The sequence below is a fragment of the Gorilla gorilla genome, chromosome 8, assembly GCF_029281585.2.
Source record: "Gorilla gorilla gorilla isolate KB3781 chromosome 8, NHGRI_mGorGor1-v2.1_pri, whole genome shotgun sequence".
Lineage (NCBI taxonomy): Eukaryota > Metazoa > Chordata > Mammalia > Primates > Hominidae > Gorilla > Gorilla gorilla.
Window position 1 is genome coordinate 66,037,522 of NC_073232.2, and position 25,027 is coordinate 66,062,548.

At 38.1% G+C, this 25,027-nt stretch overlaps 1 protein-coding gene across 4 annotated transcripts in view; it reads left to right on the forward strand.

The window, feature by feature from the left end:
• PARG (poly(ADP-ribose) glycohydrolase) overlaps positions 1-25,027 on the forward strand; it is a 130,014-nt gene that overhangs the window by 99,334 nt on the left and 5,653 nt on the right. For all 4 annotated transcript variants that reach the window (XM_055353242.2, XM_031015695.3, XM_063709753.1 and 1 more), the window contains 3 exons: positions 5,349-5,427; positions 6,925-7,033; positions 16,040-16,145. In XM_055353242.2, the coding sequence (XP_055209217.1) occupies positions 5,349-5,427; positions 6,925-7,033; positions 16,040-16,145 (294 nt within the window). The remainder of the gene's footprint in view (positions 1-5,348; positions 5,428-6,924; positions 7,034-16,039; positions 16,146-25,027) is intronic.

The following is a 25,027-nucleotide window of genomic DNA, read 5'->3' on the forward strand; positions in this document are numbered from 1 at the left end:
CAGGTGATCCGCCAATCTCGGAATTGACATCTTAACAATGTTTTGTCTTTGACACATGTCTAGGGTATATGTCTCTGTTTATTCATGTCAGTTTTACTCACTAGTATTTTATATTAGTATTTTATGGTTTTCATTGTATAATTCTTCCCCGTTTTGTCAGATTTATCCGTAAGTATTTCATAATTTTGTTGCTGTTGTAAGTTTTTAAAATTTCTGTTTTTAATTATTCATTGCTACTATGTGGAAATGCAATTGATTTTCAGATTACAATTCAATATATTAAGTGCTCTACCAATGTTATGTGCAAAATACCTTGGGAGCATGGAGGAAGAACAATCAACCCTACTTATGGTGTCAAGGAATGCTTCATAAAAGAAATAACATAAATTTTCTAGTTATTTTCTTGATTTTTAGCATGAATATCTTGTCCAAAATTCTAGATAAATGTCTAATAATTAAAATACAAATTATTTTTAGAAGTAGTATATTAAATAATAGACTGGAAACTCTAGTATTGAGTTTAAATCTTGGAACTTTTTATTCTGGAAATTTTTAATCATATATGAAAATAGAGTATTTTCATAGCATTATTTATATTATGTGGTTTTTATTGTGTGTTTTTCTGTTTGTTTTGAGACAGAGTCTCACTCTGTCACCAGGCTGGAGTGCAGTGGCGCAATCTCAGCTTACTGCAACCTCCACCCTCCAGGTTCAAGTGAGTCCCCTGCCTCAGCCTCCTGAGTAGCTGGGACTACAGGTGCACGCCACCACGCCCAGCTAATTTTTGTATTTTTAGTAGAGATGGGGTTTCACCACGTTGGCCACAATGGTCTCGAACTCTTGACCTTGTGATCCGCCCGCCTCGACCTCCCAAAGCGCTGGGATTACAGGCATGAGCCACCCCACCGGGCCTTATATTAAGTGTTTTTATGTGTATGTATATGAAATTTCAGACTTACAGAAAAGTTGCAGGTATAATACATGGAATTTCCATATACTCTTTACTCAGATTCACAGAAAAGTTGTAAGAATAATACATGGAATTTCCATATACTCTTTACTCAGATTCACCAGTTTACATTTTTGTCCCATCTACTTCATCATTTTCTCTATTTTCTTTTCTTGAATTGTTTAGGAATATATTGGAGATACTGTGCCCTTTTATCCCTAAATACTTTGTTGTATATTTCCTAAGAACTAGGACATTGTCTTACATCAGCACAGCACAGTTAGTTATCAAAATCAGGAAATTTAATTTGATACAGTACTGTTAGTTAATCTATATTATAATATAATTTTGTTATTCCAATTATGACCTTTGTAGCTTTCTTTCCAGTCTTCAATTAGTCCAGGCTCATACCTTGGTATTCTTTAAACTGGAACCATTTCTCAGCCTTTCCTTGTGTTTGTTCACTTTGATATTTCTAAAGTGGATAGGCTAGTTATTTTGTAGATTGTCCTTCTTGTGTTTGCCCACTGCTTCTTCCTAATTAGGTTCAGGTTATTCATTTCGGTAGGAATCCCACTGAAGTGATACTGTGTTCTATTTAGTATATCTTTTGAGGAGACATGTGATAGCAGTTTGTCCCAATATTTGTGACACCATTGTAATGACTTGGTTAAGTTGGGTTGACCAGGTTCCTCCACTGTCAGGTTATACTTTTTCATTCTGTAATTAATGTATTGCTATATATTTTATATACTTTGAAACTGTAAACATCTTGTCCTCATCAAACTTTCACCTACTAACTTTAGCAGTCATTGCTAATTTTTTAAACTCCCATTCTTTCTACATTTAGTAGTTGGCATTCTACTATAAGGAAGGATTTTCCCTTTTTCCTTATTTGTGTATACTTATTTATTAATATTTATTATTTATTAATATATATGCAAGTATAGACACTTGCATTCTTATTGTATTCAGTGGATTATGATCCATTGCTATTATCTCTTTGGTGCTAAATTGTCCCATATTCCATCAGTGGGAATGCCTTCAAGTTAACTATTGTGTGCCTTTGACATGTGCCCATCATTCTTTAATGCACTTTCTTCTTTGAGCATCTCCATCTTTTTAGCACAAAAAGATGTTGTAGGCTCATCTTATATATTCCCTGCACCAGCTCTGGAATCAGCCATTTCTGCAGGTGGTCCTGGATTTTAGTTAGTTTTGGAAGCCAAGATTTGAACTAGAACATATATGTTACACACACACACACACACACACACATATACAACTGTGAATTTATATTGATACCTCCCATTCTTAACCAGCATCACAGCCTATATTATAGTCTTTCCCCCTTTCCATAATTGGAACTCTCTTCCCCAACAATGAAGAATGTGGCTCCCAATATCTTCAATTTTTCTCATTTGTTTAAGCCTAATATATACAAAGGGTGATTTCAGAACTTCTAAACCATGCCACTGCAAAAAGTAAACCTGTTAAATAGAGTTCATTATTTGTTTACAGTTCTTTTATTTTTGAAGTAAAATTTACACACATTGAAGTATACAATGTTAAGTGGATAATATGGTGAGTTTTGGCAAATAGATATGCTTTTATATCCCACACCCCTATCAAGACATAAAAAAAAAAAACATGTCTATCACCTCAGAAAATTCCCTTGAGCCCTTTTCTGGTCAGTCCCCAACCCCAGAAACAACCATAATTTTTATTCTTTTCATTATAAATTACTTTTTTCTTTTTTTTAGAATGTCATGTAAATACATGTCATACACACTTCTGTATCTTGCTTCTTTTGCTTAGCATAATGTGAGATCTATCTATGTTTTTTAATGTGTCAGTGGTTCTATCCCTTTTATTACTAAGGAGTATTCCTTTGTGTCATCGTGGCAAATGTTTTGTTAATTTTTTATCAATAATTGGATTGTTTCCACCTTTAGTTTTGTGATAGTCTTTTTTTTTTTTTAATGTCAGCTTAGCTAGACTACAGCCCCCAGTTATTCTGTCAAACACTAATTCGGGTATTGCTGTGAAAGTATTTTATAGATGTGATCAAAGTCTACAAGTAAAGGAGTTAATCTTATTGCATTCAATAAGCATTTTTTTTTCCTTTGAGACAAAGTCTCACTCTGTTGCCCAGGCTGGAGTGCAGTGATGTGACCTTGGCTCACTGCAACCTCTGCCTCCTGGGTTCAAGTGATGCCCCTGCCTCTGCCTCCCAAGTAGCTGGGATTATAGGTGCCTGCCACCATGTTCAGCTAATTTTTGTATTTTTAGTAGGGACAGGGTTTCACCATGTTGGCTAGGCTGGTCTCGAACTACTGACCTCGAGTGATCTCCCCACCTCGGCCTCCCAAAGTGCTGGGATTACAGGCATGAGCCACTGTGCTTAGCCACATTCAATACAATTTGCATTAAGTAAGCGATAATCTGGGTGGGCCTGATTCAGTTGGGTGGAAGGCCTTAAGAGCAGAGCTGAGGCTTCTCTGAAGAGGAAATTCATTCTGTGCACTGCCACTTCACCCATGCCTGAGAGTTCCAGTGCACCCTTTGGACCTGACTAGTCAGCTCCACAATTGTGTAGGCCAATTTTTGGCAATAAATCTCTTCATATATACGTCCTCCTGGTTCCATTTCTCTGGTTGAGCAATGACTGACACAAATCTATTGTAAGGAAACCTGCTATGAACATTGTTCTTTGCAGTTTTTGTGAGCACACATTTTCAGTATTTGTTTAGTAGATATCTAGGAATGGAAATTGTAGGTCAAAGGTTACATGTATGTTTAATTTTACAAGGGATTGCCAAACTCTTTTCCAAAATTATTACACCAATTTATGTTCTACCAGCAATATATAATGAGATTTCCACTTGTTTTCCATCCTCGTCAACATTTAGTGTTGTCATTCGTTTTTATTCTTTTGTATTTTAGCCTCTCTTTTGAGTGTATGGTGGTTTCTCACTGTGATTTTTTTTATTTGCATTTCTCTGATGACTAATAATGTTGAGCAATATTTTATGTGGTTGTTAGCCAGTTGTATATCTTCCTGTGTGAAGTTTATATTCAGGTCTTCTGTCCATTTTTCTAAATTGGGTTGTGTTTTTATTGCAGACATGTAGGAGTTCGTCACATATTCTGAACACAAGTCCTTTGTCAGATATTTGATTTGCAAATATTTTTTCTCCAGACTTGTCTAAACATTTTCCTGAAGGTGTTTTTTCATTGTTTGTTCATTTGTTTTTTGTTTTTGTTTTTGTTTTGAGATGGAGTCTTGCTCTGTCACCCAGGCTGGAGGGCAGTGGCATGATCTCAGTTCAATGCAACCTCCGCCTCCCAGGTCTCCGTTTAAGTTTTCTTGTTTTTTCTAGTGTCTTTTTTTTTTTTTTTTTGAGATGGAGTCTTGCTCTGTGGCCCAGGCTGTAGTGAAGTGACACAATCTCCGCTCACTGCAACCTCTGCCTCCCGGGTTCAAGTGATTCTCCTGCCTCAGCCTCCTGAGTAGCTGGGATTACAAGCACACGCCACAATGCCCAGCTAATTTTTGTATTTTTATTAGAGACGGAGCTTCACCATGTTGGCCAAGCTGGTCTCGAACTTCTGACCTCAGGTGATCCACCAGCCTCGGACTCCCAAAGCGCTAGGATTACAGGCATGAGCCACTGCGCCTGGCCAGTAGTGTCTTCTTTGTTGTTATATTTACTCCTAGGTATTTTATGGTTTTTGACATTATGGGTAATGGATTTTAAAAAAATGTTTATTTTCCCATTGTTTGTTGCTAGTACACAGACATACCCTTGATCTAAGTTTACTTATATGCTTTTTCTTTATTTTAATTTCCCCTTTCTTTTCTTTTCTTTTCTTTTTTTTCTTTTGAGACTGAATCTCGCTCTGTCTCCCATGCTGGAGTGCAGTGGCACACTCTTGGCTCACTGCAACCTCCGCCTCCCAGGTTCAAGCAGTTCTCCTGCCTCAGCCCCCCTAGTAGCTGGGATTAAAGGCACACACCACCACACCTGGCTAATTTTTACATTTTTAGCAGAGGTGGGGTTTCACCATGTTGGCCAGGCTGGTCTTGAACTTCTGACTTTAGGTAATCCACCCGCCTCTGGGATTACAGGCATGAGCCACTGCGCCTGGCCTCTCTCTTTAGTTCAGTGATTCCTTAGGATTTGCTATGTAAACAATCATGATATCTACAAATAGGGACAGTTTGACTTATTTTTTTACATTCTTTATGCCTTTTTGTTTATTTTCTTGCCTTATTGCACTGGCTGGAGAGACCTTCAGTACAGTGCTAAACAGAAGTTATTCTTGCCATGTTATGATAGGTGGAATGTTTTTGCCATCAAGTGTGAAGTTAATAGTGACAGATTGTTTGTTTCAGGTACTGAGCAGTACAGTGAATACACAGGCTATGCTGAGACATATCGTTGGTCCCGGAGCCACGAAGATGGGAGTGAAAGGTGAGTCTGTTTCTGTCTTCAGTATTCCATGGCTAAAAGCAAAGGAATTTGGGCTTGACCCTCACACACTCTCATTCTGTCTACTTGTATTTCAGCAAGTGAACTTAAAAAGAAAAAAGAAAAGAAATCAGCATTACAGGTTCATTGGCATTGAAAACACTATTACCATCTTCCTGTACCAAAGGGAAGAACAGAGAAGATAAAACCAAAAGTCTAAAGCAAAGACAAAGAGGGGCAGAATTCTCTACAGTTCTTTACCTCTGAGCTACAGTCAGAAACTGTGGAGGTTAAATTCCATGTTTAAATCTGAGTAGAATAGGTTCTAATTAGAGCTTAAAGCCTTTGACCAACTTATTAAGTTATCTTTAATTTTTCTGTGAAATTAGGTGGAGGAAACCTATGTTGCGACAGTTGACCTAATGCCACAAACCAGTTGATGGCAGAACCTGCGGTGTGCTTTGCTGCTTCTGTCTCCTATATCTTCTTGAAATATAGTCTTCTACTTTGACATTCTTACTTCTAGTTAACCAGAGATAAAATTTTGCAGAAATGCTACCTGAAAGCTTGTGGGGTGTTTTGTTTTGTTTTGTTTTGTTTGTTATTTGTTGAGAAAACCATTGTGGCAGAAAGAATCAGCTCTTGCCCACGTGCCACAAATTTATTCCTCATAATGTCTCAAGTCCATCCTCTGCTTTCTTTCTATTTTGTTTAAAATATATGGTTGCAACAAACATCTATGTAGATGTTTATTCTACATTATTTACAATTATTTACAAACCAGCATGAAGATTTCTATTGTTGGTTTTCAGTTTGAAAAGTTGCTTGGCACAGCAATATATGCAAGTTTATAAAGAGATTAAATATTTGGGATTTTACATGTTTCCAAAATTATCATCTCAACCAGTCCTTTCTATTTCCACAGGCAACATGGTATTGTCTGCTTTGATGTCTTTGTCATTTTAAAAATAGTTTCTCACAGTCAGCAATTGAGCACAGTAGGTAGAATGCTGCACTGAATTCTTTCACATTTTTGTAACACTTCTTAGGATTATTTCCTGGACAGTATATAGTGATGTTACAACCCCAGTGATTTAAAGCAGATCTCTCAAAGCAAAGGAGGAATGAGCTTTTGTCAGGATGCAAGTGCCATGTCCTTAGTATAAGAGGAAAACAAAGAACTAGATTCCTTTTGTTTGCCCCCAAATCCTTTAACCTCTGAGACTTACTATAAATGATTTACCTGTTTACACTATGTCATTGTGTTGTCTCTGGGTAATTTTTCATTTTAGTTTTTAAAGCCTGGCAGTGCACACTGTATATGCCTCAATCTAAAAATAAAGGGTGTTTCCTTTCCTTTCCTTTTGCTCAGACCTGCAGACACTGGTTTGTTTTTAATATTTTAACAGAGCTAAAGTCTTGGCAACCTGACCCCTGAGAGGATTTTATTTGAGCGACTACCTGTTCCTTATCTTTTCTCCCCTTTCCATCCTGTCCCAGGGACGACTGGCAGCGGCGCTGCACTGAGATCGTTGCCATCGATGCTCTTCACTTCAGACGCTACCTCGATCAGTTTGTGCCTGAGAAAATGAGACGCGAGCTGAACAAGGCCAGTAACCTTATTTCTTAGTTAATCTGGCAGCTGTCATCTATTTACTGCCATTTTATTAATGCTGAAATTAATGCTTTCTGGTAATTCTTGCAGTGTCAGTATGTCTGCCCACAGCTCTCCTGATTTAATGGCTCTGTCAGCTTGTACAAGATGTACTTTCCATTTTGTAATTGTTTGATTCGCAGCTAAGGTTGCCAGATAGGCTGTTGCTTAGTTTTAAACCCCACACATGCATTTATCTCATCAAGTACCTTAGCTGCTATGGGACATTATCAATGTAAAACCATATAGAAACAAATGAGCTCTGAAAATTTTTTCTCAGACCTGCTTAATGACATTTTCTCTACAAAGTATGCTATCAGGGTTAAAACAGAAAAACTGAAAAAGCCAAATCAAATGTTGTTTTATTTTAGATAAGATTTATGATGGTATCTATTATTTTCTGTAATACTTAGTGCCGCCTACTATATTCATTTTTTCTTTTTTATTACAGAAATATAAAAATGAACCATACCTGTTGTTCAAATTTTCAGTGTTGGCAACCATAATAAATAAACTCTGTTACACAATAGAGAGCTGATTCTGTTCTCTGGATTTTGGGCTTTCCCAAAACAGCAGAGATTTTCTTTAGTTCCTCGAATTATTCACTCAGCAGAGATTTTCTTTTTTTCTTTTTTTTTTTTTTTGAGATGGAGTTTCGCTTTTGTGGCCCAGGCTGGAGTGCAATGGCATGATCTTGGCTCACTGCAACCTCCGCCTCCCGGGTTCAAGCGATTCTCCTGCCTCAGCCTCCCAAGTAACTGAGATTACAAGCGCCCGCCACCACGCCCAGCTAATTTTTATATTTTTAGTAGAGATGGGGTTTCACCATGTTGGCCAGGCTGGTCTCGAACTCCTGACCTCAGGCGATCCTGCCCGCCACAGCCTCCCAAAGTATTGGGATTACAGGCGTGAGCCACTGTGCCCAGCCTAGAGATTTTCTTTAGTTCCACAAATTATTCACACAGCCAAGAAGACTGACCCAATTCTGAAAATCATTCTTTCACTCCCATGAGTAGGATTTAGTTATGAGATTATTAGGATAATGAGGCTTGTGGTTTTTACATGGCTATACATGGTGTGCCAGTTCCTACACAGACTTCTGAGAATAATAACAGTGATCTAGGCAGACTTTTACTACACTTACAACTTAGTAGATATTTTGAACATAATTAAGTATCTTATATCCTGATCTATTTGGGAGAATCTAATTTATTGTTGAACATGTTCTCGTATGTATAATTTTTTAAATTATTTTAATGTTTAGAGTTCTCAAATTTTATAAAATGTTTGAAGAATAATGCACTGTTTTTTAAAGTTGAACTTACGTAACAGATGTCATTTATTTAAAAATGAAAATAAAAAGTAATCCCTCAGAAAAGCTATCCAGAAAGACTGGCCTTTGGTGTATCAACAGTTCTAAAGTTCTCTCCTACCTGACTCTGAAAGTCAGAGATTTGCCTGTACTGAAGATTTTTTTTTGTTGTGTTTTTTTTTTTTTTTTGAAGCAGGGTCTTTGTTGCCTAGGCTGGAGTGCAGTGGCATGTGCGATCACAGCTCACTGCAGACTCTCAACCTCTCTGGGCTCAGGTGATCCTCCCATCTCAGCCTCCTGAGTAGCTAGGAGTACAGGTGTGCACCACCACACCTGGCTAATTTTTCTTTTTTAGATACACTGGGTTTCACCATATTGCCCAGGCCAATTTCAAACTCCTGGGCTCAAGCGATCTCCTCCCCGTCGGCCTCCCAAAGTGCTGGGATTATAGGCATGAGCCACAATGCCCTGCCTGAAAAGTATCTTTTACTAGTAATTGGATACATTTTAAATGTAAGCCTGTTTTCACTGTTCCAAACTCTTGCCTTAAAGCAGTTGTCCCCAGTACCATGATGTTTTTAGGATAGAGCATATCAAGTAGAATAAGATTTGTCTTTAAATTTTCATGAGGTGCTACTTACCTAAACACGTATATGTGAATTTGTCACACGGTCAAGAGGACATTTATGTAAGCAGTAGGTTGTTGGAGAGAAATATGGAAAAGGAAAGTAGAACCAAAATGTGTTTAGCCACAGTTAATACATGAATACAAACTGAAAGCTTCACTATTTTATGAATGAACTGTATACTCCCACATATACTTTCCTATGAGAACTAGATCATTCACTTTTAGAAGTTATCCTCAATTATGATCTTTTAAGAAGGTAACTTTGGGCATAAGTCTTTTTTAAAATTGCCAGGTCCAGTTGATTCTCTCTGCACTTACTTGTGTATCACCAACCTTCAGTTTGCCCATCCTCAAAGACACCAGAAATTTAAAAGATATATGTGAATAGGTCAAGTTAGTTGTAAATATTGGCAACATGGAAGAACATTTATTTATAGAATATAGAGTCTTAATGAGGGGTGTTTTATACAAAGAATGAGTCTTCAAGTAACCTGGCAACAGGAGTTTTATTTCATTAGGAGTTGGCGGCAGTCAGTCACACTGCCTTATGGAAGTGTCTCAAAAATATTTTGTTAAATGACTTGACTGACAATTATATAACTTTTTTTTTTTTTTTTGAGACGGAATTTCACTCGTTGCCCTGGCTGGAGTACAATGGCATGGTCTCAGTTCACTGCAACTTCTGCCTCCCGGGTACAAGTGATTCTCCTGCTTCAGCCTCCCAAGTAGCTGGGACCAGAGGCACGCACCACCACGCCAGGCTAATTTTTGTATTTTTAATGGAGATGGAGTTTCATCATGTTGGCCAGTTTTGTCTCCAACTCCTGACCTCAGGTGATCTGCCCATCTCGGCCTCCCAAAATGCTGGGATTACAGGCGTGAGCCACCACGCCTGGCCTAAATAACTTCTTAGACAATGTTAATTTAGGTTTTTGAGGTAAATATTTTAGAAGTTACATAAGTACATTATCTTAAGTCACTCAATATGTCACAAAATGTTATATATTTCCTAAATATTCTTTAAGTGCTCAATAAAGCCTAGTAAGTTGAGTGTCAAATCAAGTTTGGGACAGATGAAGCCATATGAAGCAGATGGGTTAATTTTTAATGTATAGTGATGCAGTTCTACATTCATTTTCAACCTGCAATTATTCATGTCAATATGCAATAAAGTCTAATTTATAATTCATAAAAGATTCTTTTCAGTCAAATGCAGGTGGAATTTTTTTTTCAAATTATACAGATAACAATAGTAAAAGTAATTCTTGCCATTAAATGATTGCTTACTCTCTATGAGGCATTCTACTTAGTGCTTTAAATGCAGTGTCTGATTTAGTCCTAACCACTCAGGGAGGCGTAACTATTTTTCTTGTCTCTCATTTGGAGACAGTGAGTTCACTTCTTAGGAAGTTGAGTAATTTGTCACAGGCCAGGTCACATAGCTGACCACTGACCAAACCAGGGCTCAAATTCAGGCTCCCCTGACTTCAAATCTTTTTTCTTTTTTGAGACGGAGTTTCACTCTTGGTGCCCAGGCTGGAGTGCAATGGCATGATCTCGGCTCATTGCAACCTCCACCTCCCGGGTTCAAGCGATTCTCCTGCCTCAGCCTCCTGAGTAGCTGGGATTACAGGCATGCACCACTACTCCCGGCTATTTTTGTATTTTTAATAGAGACGGGGTTTCTCCATGTTGGTCAGGCTCATCTCGAACTCCCAACCTCAGGTGATCCGCACGCTTCGGCCTCCCAAAGTGCCGGGATTACAGGCGTGAGGCACTGCGCCCAGCCAAATCATTTTTTAAAAATGTAAATCCTGCACACAGAGACTACTATAACTAGGCTTCACCTTCTAGACTTTTTGTGGTTCAAACTTAAATCATTGAGAATATTTCTGCTTTTGGAATAGTCTCCTACATACTTATGCCTGAATCACTCTCCTTTTGTGATCATAAACTTCTGCTGTGAGCAAGGTACCTGTTAAATGCTTTTCTCAATATGCTTTTCTGTTTGATATAGTTTTTCAAGGAAATTTGAGGGTTCCCCACCTGTGAGACAAGGAAATACCTCGAGTGTAATAGAGCCTATCAACACATGGACTAACTTTGAGAAAGCACCTAGTTCAGGGCCTGGCACATGGGAAGGCATCTGATAAATGTGTGTTCTTTTATTCACTGATATATTCCAAAAAATGTGTTATTTTAACAAGGAATTAGTTTTTTAATTCTTTCACTGAAAAAGGAAAAAGCAGTAAATGATTTTGTTAAATGTCATTGGCAACTTAATCAGAAACTAATCCAAACAACTTTAGGCCTTCTAAATTAAAGCATTTGTCCCTTACTAGTTACATTTACCTATTAAAATTGACTTAAGAATTTTGGTTATGAGCAGCAGGAGTCTCACATAAACTGACAGCACAACTTGGAGACAATGTTTAATATTTTATATCTCATGTTTTACAAACTTTTAGAGCAGAAGTCTGTGTTAAATCACTTTAGAGATGACTTGCACAATTCTGCTTGTGTGTGTGTGTGTGTGTGTATATGCATGCCAGAGAGAAAGGAGGAAAAGAAAAAAAAAACCCACATTTTTCTAAGCGAAAAAGTAAAACCAGTTTTCACCGTCAGAATTCAGTATGGATCTCTGACCTCTGGGGACCTGTTTGCTACTTTTAAGCATTACTCACCAGTTAATAATTGAAAAGCCAATCCTACAAAGTGCTTTCCAGGCCTCTGGAAAAGGTCTGCTCCATCCAGGCTCCACCGGTCTTATTGGACCCCCATCGTGACCTGCAAGTAGAGTTGGTTTTTAAAGGGGGGAGCCAGTCTCCTTTTATCTAACTGATAATGTTAGAATGTTTAATCCTGTGAGAGATCAGCTGGGTATCATTCTAAAGGAGAATTATTTTAGGGTTAGAAAGATTAATGACTTCAGCTTGTAAAAGTGGCAAATAGCACTGCAAGAGAAGAAAGAAATCACTTGTGAAAAGTTGTATTTGCCATGTTAGGTAGGATTTTAGGTAGGATTAAGTAATGAATATGTTTTGTGGAGCTTTCTGAATCTGAAATTGAACAAGGTGGAGAGATAGAAATCATCCCCATTACCTTTTTAAAAATTGATCTGTTTATTGATGTTTTTGTTATTATTCACCACCGTATTTGGAATAGGACTGTTATTAAACCAAAGCCTGAAAACAAAACCAGTCAGTATTTGCTGCTGATATTCCTAAGAAGTTCAGCATCTGAGCACTTACAGTCTTTTCATAAAATATGTGTCACTTTACTTTTCGAGAATGTTCAAAATGTGTCATTTGTAGTGGGTTTTCCCTTAAGTTTCCCAATATATAGAATCAGAATAACAATTAAATACATAACCCAATCTTGGATTTTATACATCAGGAAACTAAGATCTGCATACTTCTTTCATTTTATATATTGCATTTTAGAATAGCAAAAACAATGTATTAATGTTATAATTATTTTAGGGATAAAGTCTAATCTCAGCTACTCGAGAGGCCGAGGCAGGAGAATCACTTGAACCTGGGAGGTGGAGTTTGCAGAGAGCTAGGATCACACCACTGAACCCAGCCTGGGCTAAAAAAAAAAAAAAAAAAAAAAAAAAAGTCGTAAGAAATCACAGAATACTAAAAACCTCAGAAAATCAGTATCAATATCCACTGTGTATTAAGTTAAAGAAGTATAGTAGATTGATTTCATATAAATGAGTAACTCTTTAGGAACAATAATTATTAAATTATTCCAGCAAATAGAATAATGTATTTACATGATAATGAAAGACATCTTTTAAGTAAAATCATGCATCACTTAAAGATGGAGATATGTTCTGTGAAGTAGTCACTGTGCACATGTCACTTTACACAACCTAAGTGGTATAGCCTGCTACTCACCTAGGCTAGATGGTATGGCCTATTGCTCCTAGACTACAAACCAGTCGAGTGTGTTACTATACTGAATACTATAGGCAGCTGTAACGCAACAGTAGGTATTTGTGTCTTAAACATAGGGCAGGTACTATGAAAATAATGGTATAATAATCTTATAGGACCATCGTCATGTTTGTGCTTCATTGTTGACTGCAACATCACTATGCAGCACGTAACTGTCTATCTGCTTGGGCCTTCTAAAATTGATATTGAAGCCAAAGATCTTACTTAAGTGTAAAATCTTATACATCAGTTTGTGCCAGACTATTCCCCTGGATACCATTTCTTTCCTGGGCCTCATTTTGGGCCTGTAGACTTTATACCAGTTTTGTTTGGTCTCTTTTCCCTTTTCTTTCCTTCTTTCCTACATCTTTATCATTACCATTTCCTGGTTGGTCTCTAGTTTTTAACTCCAGGTACTAATATTTTCATCTTTCTTCTCAATACACCCCTTTGCAACCTTCAGGACTCCCAAATTACCTTTATGTTCGCTGTCTTCTTCCCTTCCCATCAAAACTCATTCCAAGAGAGGGTTGTTCATTGGTATCTTCTGCTTACTATCCTGAGGTCTCAGTGCTTCCTTTTTCTTTTCCCCCTTCTGAGTTGTTGATTAGTAAAAATAAATTGCTCTGTCATTGCAGACTGTCAGGGCAGGGTATGGCTAGAGTTCAAGCTGGCTTTCTTTTATTCTCGCAGCTTTCTGATGAGTCTTCTCAAGTACTCTTGCTCTGGGTGGGGGAAAAACAAACGCATTTGCCAATATAGAGCTCTTGAGAACTCCTAGTGCCTTTCGCTGTGGAGTGAGAACTTGGCAACTCTTTTAAGGTCTCTATCCTTATCTCATCTTTGTTTCTTTACCAAAGGAGTTCAATTCCTACTCATAAAAGGAAAGGTCCCCTGATTCAAGGCTCTGCCCTGGTCTCCAGCACTTAAGGCATCCTTCTTCCTAGAGAAGGGAGAAGCCTGGGCTGACTTTCCAAAGAGGGCTCAGGGCAGCATACTACTGCTGTCTTATTTCTGACCTTACAAATGCTTGCTTCTTAACAGAATAAAATAATTTTGTATTTAATCATTATAACCAGTTATTCTAATTTCTATGTAATTTTATCATTTAATTTTTATCTGATTAATATTTTTTGGTGGCAGGGGTGGGGGATAGAGTTCACTGCCACCCAGGCTGGAGTGCAGTGGCACCATCATGGCTCACTGCAGCCTAGACCTCCCAGGCTCAAGCAGTCCTCCCACCTCAGCCTCCCAAGTAGATGACATCACAGGTCTTGCCATATTGCCCAGGCTTGTCTCAAACTCCAGAGCTCAAGTGATCCTCCCACTTCAGCCTCCCAAAGTGCTGGGGTTACAGCCGTGAACTTTTAAAGATTTGATCTAAACACTGAATGAGGTTTATTTTCGGTTTCATGGTTTGTTTTTATGGCCATTTTTCAAGATAGATAATTTTCCAGGAAAATTGGATAATATTTTATACTAGATTTTGCTTCTAATAATTTAAATGTTTCAAATTCTCAATCATTAGGCCTTAGTTTCACTAAGCTATTTTTGCACATTGAAGTAAAGTTAACCCAGTTGTTTAGAGACAGCAGTAAGAAAGAAACTAAAACCATCCTGATAGTATAAAACAGAGAAATGAACTAGGAATCTGAGGAAGCCTTCTTCTCTCTAGGCATGTTAGAAAATTCTGACATGAAACAAAGCGGCAAAGTTATGTTTATTCTTCCAGAGGGTTTGTTTTTTCCCTTGTTCGTTAGTGACACAGACTATCTTTCAAGAGCCTATTCAAAACAAATGGAGCTCTCAGATTTTTTTGACCTGAAAGAGATTTTCAGAAGCTCCATGCAATTGACTATGCGGGTAATTTGTGAGCGCTTGTGTAAGCTCTATACCACAGTGTTGAATAATGATCTGGTACCAACTTATAATTAATATCTGTCAGGATTTACAGTCTAGGAGGGTATGGAAGGAATAGCCTTGTTAATCCATCGAGACAGTCTGTAAAATAAATTTTTATACCTTTGTGGAAACTTCAAAGAACAATTTAATATATTTCTATGTGTGGGTTTCATAGAAGCATCTTTCTTTATCCTTGGTTTTTCTCTGGGAACATTTGTCAAGATCATTCTTTTAATTGTATTTGCTATTATATGTAAGCTATATTTTAGGCTTCGTTTGGAACTTGAGAACCCAGGGGAGTTTTGCTTTGCTGCTGTATCAAGCCTGTTACAGTCTGATCACTTCAGAAAATAAGAATTTAGAAAGAAGCCAGAAAGACCAACTAGCTGACAGCAAAGAGGTGGAAATCAGGAACTCTGGGATCTTACACAATGGTCTTCTCATATAGAAAATGAGCTGTTCATTTAATTAATACTTAGCCAGCATCCTCAGAATATATTGTACTTTTCTCAGATTACTGGCAAATTTTTAAATATTCTAGCTTAAAACAGAGCTGTGAAACTAGAGAATCTTAGAGCCAAAAGGCATCTTAAAGGTTATTTCATAACCAGGTATAGGAATCCCTTCTATAGATAGTTGCTTGCTCTTTGTTAAGTATGTCAGTAGCAGGAAGCACATTTATTAATCTAATCTCCATAACTGAGAGAGAGAATGCTGAGGAGGCATAATAGTGACCCTTTGCCTGATGAAAAAAATAGTGATTAAAGCCTTCAAAGAAAAAGAAAACTGTTCTAACAAGTCCCTTTCCTGGTAGTTTTTCCTAGTAGTTTATAATTGGGATCCTATTAGTTCTTGAAATATCTGCTATTTTCATTTCTGTTTGTTTGAAGTGGAAAAATAAATTGGGACCTGTATTAGTTTAAGGGATTTTATATGCTTAGCATTCAAACAAATAAATATTAGAATTTATCATTTCTTAGTCTCTTCCTTGCATAATCCCAGGTTTTTCTCTCCCTTCCTCCCTCTTTGTTTTTCCCTCTATTTTGGCCCCTATGGAAAAAAAAAATGAGAAATTGAACATAAGCTTGATAATGGACACTGATCCTAGTACATCAGTCAGAAACACTGTTAGTGTCTAGGCACTCACAGGCTTTGATAATTCTTTTATCCTGCAGGCTTACTGTGGATTTCTCCGTCCTGGAGTTTCTTCAGAGAATCTTTCTGCAGTGGCCACAGGAAACTGGGGCTGTGGTGCCTTTGGGGGTGATGCCAGGTTAAAAGGTAAGTTGTTGTAGAAAAGGATAAAAGCATTCTGCCCACAAAAAAAAAGTTAGTCCTTCAAACCAGATTTCTCATGTCCTGTCATGAGACCACAAAAATCTAAGAGAAAAGGAAAAGGAATATTTAACACTATTTTCTTTTTTCCTATTATGTTTGAAGGAATTCTTATTTCATTTACCATTTTCCTTCAGAGGTCGCTTATCACTTTGATCCCCCAGACACAGTATTTTGTTGAATATTGAAAGGTTGGCAGGAGGAGAAGAGCATATAATGACTGCGAAGTTTCAAACCTGAGTTTGCACTTTCCTCCACTGGAGTGATTTTTATGGACAGTTATTTCACTGACTCATTCATCCACCAAATTTAATAGCACCTCTGCCACTTTCTAGGCACAGTGGTAGGCTCTGAGATACAAAGATGGAGAAGATGTGATGCCTGCTTTGGAATTCACAGTCCAGCGTATGAGAGAGAGGCAGTATGAGACCGATGCAGTACAATGGGAATGAGTGCTGTAGTGGAGGCCCACGGGGCTGTGGGAGCACAGCCTGGGAGAGCTGCATGAATGGCACAGATAGGAGGCATCTGGATGTCCAAGAAGCAGAAATATTTCTTACGTGTTATTGTTTGTGGTAGGAAATTCACAAAACCCGATCAACAAAGCTATTGGCCGTTTACTACATTGACATTTTTTCAAAGTATCAGTTATAGAAAATAATACTATATCATTACTTAGGATGATTACTTTTCCATTTCATCCCAACTGGTCTGACACCACCTGGGTGTACTGCATTGCAAATCTGACACTGACTACCTGGAGTAATCGCAGATCTCGCCTATTAAGAACAGAGTCCACAAGACTGCCCCCACTTCAGACTCCATCCACAAGTTTCAGGGGAATCCCCAGGCCACGCACATTTCTGTACAGCTGGTTACTATTGTAGGAGGTTCCCATGTCCCCACCTCAGGTTCCATAATTTACTAGAATGACTCACAGAACTCAGAAAAAAGTCCTGTCCTTACCACTGCAGTTTTATTATAAAGGAGACACATAAAGCGAAGCCTAGAAGGGAAAGCAGAGCTTCTACAACCCTTCCCCTTAGTGTCAGGGCACCCCACTCTCCTGGCACATCAGCGTGTACACCAGTCAGGAGGCTGCACTGACCTTTGGTGACCAAAGATTTCATTGAAGTCTCATTCTGTAGGCATGATTGATTAAATCATTGGCCGCATGATTGAGCTCGGTCTCTGCCCTCCTCTGACTCCCGGGTGTGCAATCTGAATCGCCTCATTAGCAGAACAAAGGCACCAGCACTCAGGAAATTCCAAGGGTGTTTGAAGCTTCTACCAGGAACCCAAGATGGCACACCAGAAAAATTCTTTTTTATACCACAGTTACAAAGTAACAAGCAATAAAGCAGACATAAAACAGCCAGCTGGCCTTAATAGCCGAACTATATTTAGATAAAATTCATCTCTTTGAGAATACTTGAGTCTGTCATAATGTAACTGCCTTTCCCCTCATCAGTAAAATGCTTCTTAATATTTTTATAGAAATGACACATTTATTATTATTTTTTTAATCTAGAAAAATACCATGAAGTATATAAAAATCACTAGAATTCACTGTCAGCATTTGGTGGCCATCCTTCAGGTCACCTCAGTAGCAATGTATGTAACTTGGTGAAGTGACACCCTCTATTCTATTCTCCAGCCTCCTCCTTTTAGAAAGTCTGCAGTCTCATGGATAGTTTTCAACTATCCATCTAACAAATGTAGATCTACTGAGTACTCAGCATTTGTTAGTGGCTACACAGTATTCTGTTGTATGCACATATGTACCATAATTTATTTCACAGATTCTCCATTCAGAGTTTGTTTTCATTATATTATAAGGAGTACTACAGTGTGTAGTACAATTATATATATTATGTGTAATTATCTTCTTAAGGTAAATTCCTAGAGGTGAAATTAATGACTCAAAGAATACGTATACTTCATTTTGATCCTTGTAGATTTCACTCTGAAAGGTGATATCAAGTCACGTTGTCTTCCTCACATGAACAACATCACCAAGACAGGACTTTGTTACTATTTTTCATTTCTCTGAGGTTCAACAGTTTTCGTGTTTATTGGCCATTTGTTTGTTTTGTGAATTGCTTTTTCATGCCTTCTGCCCATTCATCTCTTTGGGAGTAGTTTGATTTTATCACTGGCTAGTAATAACTCTTTGTATATTAAAAAATGTTAATTGTTTAACTGTTACATGTTATAAACATTTTTCTGCTTCTTCATTTATTTCAACCGATCAGGCTGAAGTTACTGAGTTAGCTTTTATGTGTTCACATTTTTGTGGTGTGCTTATAAAGATCTTTCCTGTCCCTTTATGCTAAAGACTTTCACCTACATTTTCTTCAAATTCAAAGACAAAAACTGCATGGTGCTATTTTCGGTGTTTGAGGAAACCTATTTTTCACTCTGGGCTTATTGATCTTACGACAGATACTTTTTTCCTGTCTTTCTCTTAAGTAAAATGAATGACTAGATTCAAGTCATCAATCCAGAAGCTAGGTCTGCTGTAAGCCGTGGTCATTTGTGATAGACAGTTTGGAAAGCTTTATAAATGTGTTCACTTCTTTTCCTTTTTTCTTTTTTTCTGGCTTAAAAGCCTTTCAGACTGCAGCTGTGCTTGCTCTGGTGACTATCAAGCATAGTAGTCTAAGATTTCCATTATATAATTCATTTCCTCAACTATTGAGATTTAAATTTTGGAGTAACTGTGACATTTCCCTCCCCTTCATTAGCATAAATAGTCATTAAAAATTTAGAACGAGTCATAATGTCCTTCAATGGGGAATTGGTTACTAAACTATGATGCTAAAAAAAAAAAGAAATTATGGTACATTTATGCAATAAAATATTATGCTTCCTTTAAAAACCATTATAGAAATGTGTCTGCTGACAGGGAAAGATGGTTTTGGAATATTGACAAATGGGAGAAATACCCAATGTATGCCGTATAAACCATTTTAAAATTAAATTGTGAATATAAAATATCACACATAAATTTGAAGTTCTCTATGTTCATCTGTTTACGTGCCAGGATTAACTATGTTTGTTCTCTAGTGGGTGATACTCTTTTTGTTTTGTTTTGTTGGGGGTTTTTTCATTTTTTATTTTTAGTAGAGATGGGGTTTCACTATGTTGCCTAGGCTGGTGTTGTGATTACACTTGTGAGCCACCACACTTGGTCAGTGATGTTTTATACTTTATTTTTAATCTGCATCTTTTTTATTGTGAGCATATATTGTTTTTGTAACAAAAAAATCTTATAAAAAATGTTCATGGTGGGTAACATGGGCAGGTATAAATCCTTAAACTTGTATTTCTTTAATTATTAATAGAAATAAGGCTAAGCTGAGCACGATGGTATGCACCTATAGTCCCAGCTACTTGGGAGGCTGAGGTGGGAGGAATGTTTGAGCCCTGAAGTTCAAGGTCAGCCTAGTAAGACCACATCTCTTACAAAAAAAGAAAATTACAAAAGAAAGAAGGCAAATTTTTTTTTTTTTTATTTTGAGACGGAGTCTTGCACTGTCGCCCAGGCTGGAATGCAGTGGCACTATCTCGACTCACTGCAACCTCCACCTCCTGAGTTCAAGCAATTCTCCTCCCTCAGCCTCCCAAGTGGCTGGGATTACAGGTGCCTGCCACCACGCCCAGCTAATTTTTTGTATTTTTAGCAGAGATAGGGTTTCACCATGTTGGCCAAGCTGGTCTCGAACTCCTGACCTAATGATTCACCTGCCTCAGCTTCCACAGTGCTGGGATTACAGGCATGAGCCACCGCGCCCGGCCGGCAAAATATTTTTAACATGCTTGTTACTTAATTGTACATGAGTTTTGTGTTTTACCACAATTAGTTGTTTGTTTTTGTAAGATACAGGGTCTCATCGTGTCACCCAGGCTAGAGTGCAATGGCGTGATCATAGCTCACTGCAGCCTCGACCTCCTGGGCTCAAGGGATCCTCCTGTTTCAGCCTCCCAAGTAGCTGGGACTGCAGACATGCACTACCATGCCCAGCCTCACAATTAGTTTTGAACTGCTTTAATTGTACATTACTTTGACAACTATTAAGAGAACATTTTTAATATGTTAGTTCATTCAATAGACAGTTTACTAACAACATTCTTCCTCAGGCAGCCAGTGGCCCTAGGAGCCACAGGCTAGGAGAGAAGGGACTAGGGGGAGATGGAGGGGCTTTGGGCCTGGCTCCAGCAGCAGCCAGTGGCCTCCTGCATGCCTGTGCCACCAAAGGGGCTCCCTGTGGTCTCCTACCTGACCTGCATTTTTCTGAGCACCTTGTGGAACTCATGTGAAAGCTTTTGAGCCAGTGCAAGCTCTACTTATTTCTGGTGCTCCTAACTGTTCCAAAGTGACCCCCTAGTTCATACTTGGCTTTTAACATTTCATTGAAGTTTTAGCTGATTTATTCCTACCCATTTGTGTGGTGACCACCTCTTTCTCCTGTTACTTTCAAACATAAAACAGTTCATGTGTTTTATCTTCTCAGAGGGGCTTGTCACCCTTTGGTTGCCTCGAAAAACTCAGCTCTCTTATAAACTCAGAAAAAGTCATAATTTTGTAGATTACAACATTTGGGCTTTTCTCATGGTTGGGGTAGAAGCAGCTTTTTTTTTTTTTTTTTTTTTTTTAAGCTTTCTACATCTCGTCTCAGCAGAGATTTTTGCGTGGGGGGGGGCTTCTGCCTCAAATGTACCACCAGACCCTAGGCACCCATGAGAATTTTAGGAGATAACTTAAAATTATCTCAGTGGTTAGTTTGTTAAAAATTTTGCTTTTATCTCATGTCTAATTTTATTACATTGTAATCAAAGAACGTAGATAATACTATTTCTACTTTTTGGTGTTTCTTGAACTTCTCTTCATGGCCTAACATAGTCAATTATTGCAGACATGTTGGCACTTGAAAAGGTGTCTCTGAAAGGTATAAGACTTACTCTTTTGCTGTAAGATTCCATACCTTTTAGGTCAGACTCTGTCCTTGTGACTTTACTTGCTTATTTTGTGAAGGAATTGAGTGCTACTTTAATGTTCCTTCTTCTGTTGTGCTTTTGTAAATTTCTCCTAGCATTTCCTTTGCTGTTTACTTACAAGTTCTTCCAACTTGCCTTATTTTGTTGTTGTTTTTGTTCTGTTTTGTTTTGTTTTAGGTGCTTAGCAGCCTGAAGCTGTGGTTTTTAGTTTCTCGCCCTAGTGGTAAGCGGAAAAGAGGTATGAGGAAAGGGCTTTACTGGCCCAATCAGGAACAGAAACTAAGAACCCGTGACTGTGTTCTGTCCCTTGGACTTCCCCGTATATGTTACCTGACCTGTAAACCAGTATGCCATTGCCAGTTTACTATCATTAAAAGGTGTCTTGTTGCATTTTTTGCATTTTCTTTTCTATCCCCATTCCCTACCTTCAGTACCTAAAAGTGACTTGCAAATAAAGTATGCTCAATGAATTTCTATTTAACAAATATATTCAGTAGCTTCTGTGTGCCTTTAATTAATCTTGGGCTTTGCACATTTTTCTGTAACTGTCTGTCTGTACCTGGCTAATTACTTCGGTCCCTTGTAAGATTCTACTCCAGTGGTAACTACTCCAGAAAGACCCTCATTCCCTTCCACCAGAAAAGTTCTGTATTAGGATTCTTTTGGTTGAAAGAGACACTAATGTAGCTTATACCTTCCACCTAAAAGGGGACTGTTGCTTGACGTGGCTGAGAAAAGCAGGGTAGAGTTGGCCTCAGGTATGAGTTGATCCTAGAATCAGGCTCTCCCTCTGTTTGTGTTGGTTCCTCTCCTGCCTGCTTCTTTCAATATAATGGCCTCATTTTCATCTGTCTCCATCAGATTATCTCTGCCTGACAGGAACCAGGACCAAATAGTTCCAGTCTTGCAACCCTGCAGTTGAGTGACCCAAGAAGAAAGGAGGACTCCTTAGTTTTAAAATGTCACAAAAATACTCTAATTTGACCAACTGGGATTACTTCTCATCCTTTGGACCAAATTGTCATAGCCAGGGATCAAGAAACACAAGACACATCCACTAATGAGATTTAAAGGATTTCTAATTTATTTCCATGACATATGTATATTAAGTGAAATGTTGCTGAGATATAGAAACTTTTTATAAATTTCTTTCAGACCTTATGTCCATTTATATCAACCTTAAATAATGTCTTCACTAGTTATTTTGTAATTTTGGAATCAAGATAGTTAAACTCCAGAAAGACCATTTCTCTAGAAAAAGAATTTAGACAGTGCTGATATGTCATTTTCCACCATGCTGTGATTGGCCTAGACTAGCCCTTTGACTGAGTTTTATAGGAAGTGTGGTTATGGAGTTGGGGAAGGGGTGACTTCCAACCAAAAATGGAAGGTAGGAGTATAGAGCATTGGATCAGGTCACCTCGTTTGTCTACCACAGGCTCCTCCTCACTTTGCTTTCTTCTGCCAGAACAGATCACACTCTCTTGGTCTCTCTCAGCCTTGCTCAGGAAGATTACTTTCTTAACATTTCTGTATTATCCTTTTTCGTGGCCCCAGTGCTGAGAATGGGGTCTGGCATGATAATGTGCATTCAAAGGTGTCTGGAGCAAGTATGTATTTCTTACAGGTTGAGTATCCCAAATCTGAAAATCCAAAATTCAAAATGCTCCAAAATTTACCAAAAGTTTTTGAGTGCATGATGCTCAAAGGTAATGCTCTTTGGAGCATTTTAATTTCGGATTTTCAGATTTGAGATGCTCAACTGATATTGCAAATATTACCAAAAAAACAATGAAATCCAAAACCAATCTGGTCCCAAACATTTCAGATGAGGGATACTCAACCTGTGTCAGCACCTCAGAGATACTGCTGAGTTAGTGGACTTGGAAAATGGCTTTAGGAATTTTTTTAACTATCTGTGAGCTGGGATCAGCCAGGTTTAACAGTCGCTGCATTTTCTCTTATGGTTTGCACAGTTACCCTTCCATTTATTGCCCCTCTTTTAAGAATGAGAAACCAAGGTTTATAGACAGCCAATAAACCTGTCCCAAGAGAGCAGCTAGCAAGTGTCAGAACCAACATTCAAACTTGGCTCCATCTTCTTAAAAACCAATATATGTTCATTACTATTGTTGTTATTATTAGTTGAGAACATATTGAGTGCATACTATGTTCTAGGAATTGTACTAAATATATTCTTTACCTGTGTTAGCACACAACAACCTATTTAGGTAAGTTTTCTTTTTTGTCTGTATAGGGGCAACAACTGAGGCATCAAGAGGTAAATTAGCCTAGAGTCATACAGATAGCAAGTGGTAGTGCCAGGATTCAAACCAGGATTGAAGCCCTTGTGTGCTTTTGTTATTTAATCCGTATTGGCTGCAAGCTCTGGATCTGGATCTAGATTTGGGAGTTACCATTCTAGAGATGGTAGCTGCATTCTTGAAGAGAGAGTGTATTTAAAGCAGGTGAGAGGACCAAAGATTGAGCCATTAGTAACATCCATAGTGGAAAAGGAGGGAGTGTCAAGATTTAAAACAGTAGCCAGAGGACAAGACCAATTGGAGAATAAGAGTTGGCCTCGAAGAGTGCTGTGTGGTAGAAACAAGAAGTGAAATGCTTTTGGGACTGGTGAGCAAAGCTGAGCTCTCAGGGTACCCAAAATGTGAGAGCTCACGAAGTGAGCTCAGTAGAAGGACATGCGTAGTACTTTCAGATCTGTACTATTTTGGCCTCCTTGACAGCATGCATTTAAATCGTTTGAATAAACAATGTAAAGACATTGCTCTGGCTGGCATGTGGTAAGGTCTGCTTGGAGTTGACCAGGGTGAATTGCTACAGCAGCCCAGAAGCAGTGGGCAAGGGCATGCATTCTTGAGTTGGTGTCCCAGTCAGCTCCACTGCTTTCTGGCTGTGTGACCTGAGACAAATTACATAACCTTTTGATGCCTAAATTTCTTTATTTTCAATATGGAAATAATAATTCCCTTGTTGAGTTTTTGTAAGGAATCACGAGGTAGTGTTTGTAAAGCTCCTAGAACAGTGTTCAGCATGCTATAAGAGCCCAGTGTTAGCAGTTGTTACCAATATTACATGCTGGTGGCCTCACACCACACTTGTGGTGTGAGTATCAATCATCTTACCCATTTTGTGCTTGGTCCATTTGTTGCAACAGGACACTATGAATTGCTTTTCATGTTATTCATATTTATTTGTATTTTTTCATAGCTTAACATTGATGCCAAAAAGAAAATTAAAACCAAGCTCCCTGCAGGTTAATTTAAGTGATTATTTTGGCACATAGTTGTGCTTGAAGTTAGAATTTGATGTTTTTATATCATACTTGGAATCAGTCCACATACTCTAATAGACTTGTGATTTATTCTCATCTAACTTTTGATGCAAGAGAGTTCACTTAAATCATGAAGCATAATTCTGTAGATTTGCAAAGATCTTGGGGGTGTTGTAGACAAGGAGGCCTGAAGACAGTGATGTTTTAAAATAAACTTTTGTCAGTGTTTACTGATGTATCTAGGATCGAGATTATCTTTCTGGAAATTTCATTTATGTATGTATAGTCTAGCATTCAATGGAGGGAAAACAATTATAACAGTGATTATGGATTTCTAAACTCTGACAGAATCTTCAGGGAGCATCTGATTTAACTCCATGGTGTACTTGAGAAAAATGAGGCCCAGAGAGTAACTGGCTAGTCACAGAGCTAGATAGCTGGCAGAAGGCTGAAGATAGAACTTGGATCTCCTGCCTGCCAGTCCTAACTAGTCTAACACGTGCTTATGGTACAATATGTACTCTAATAGAAATGG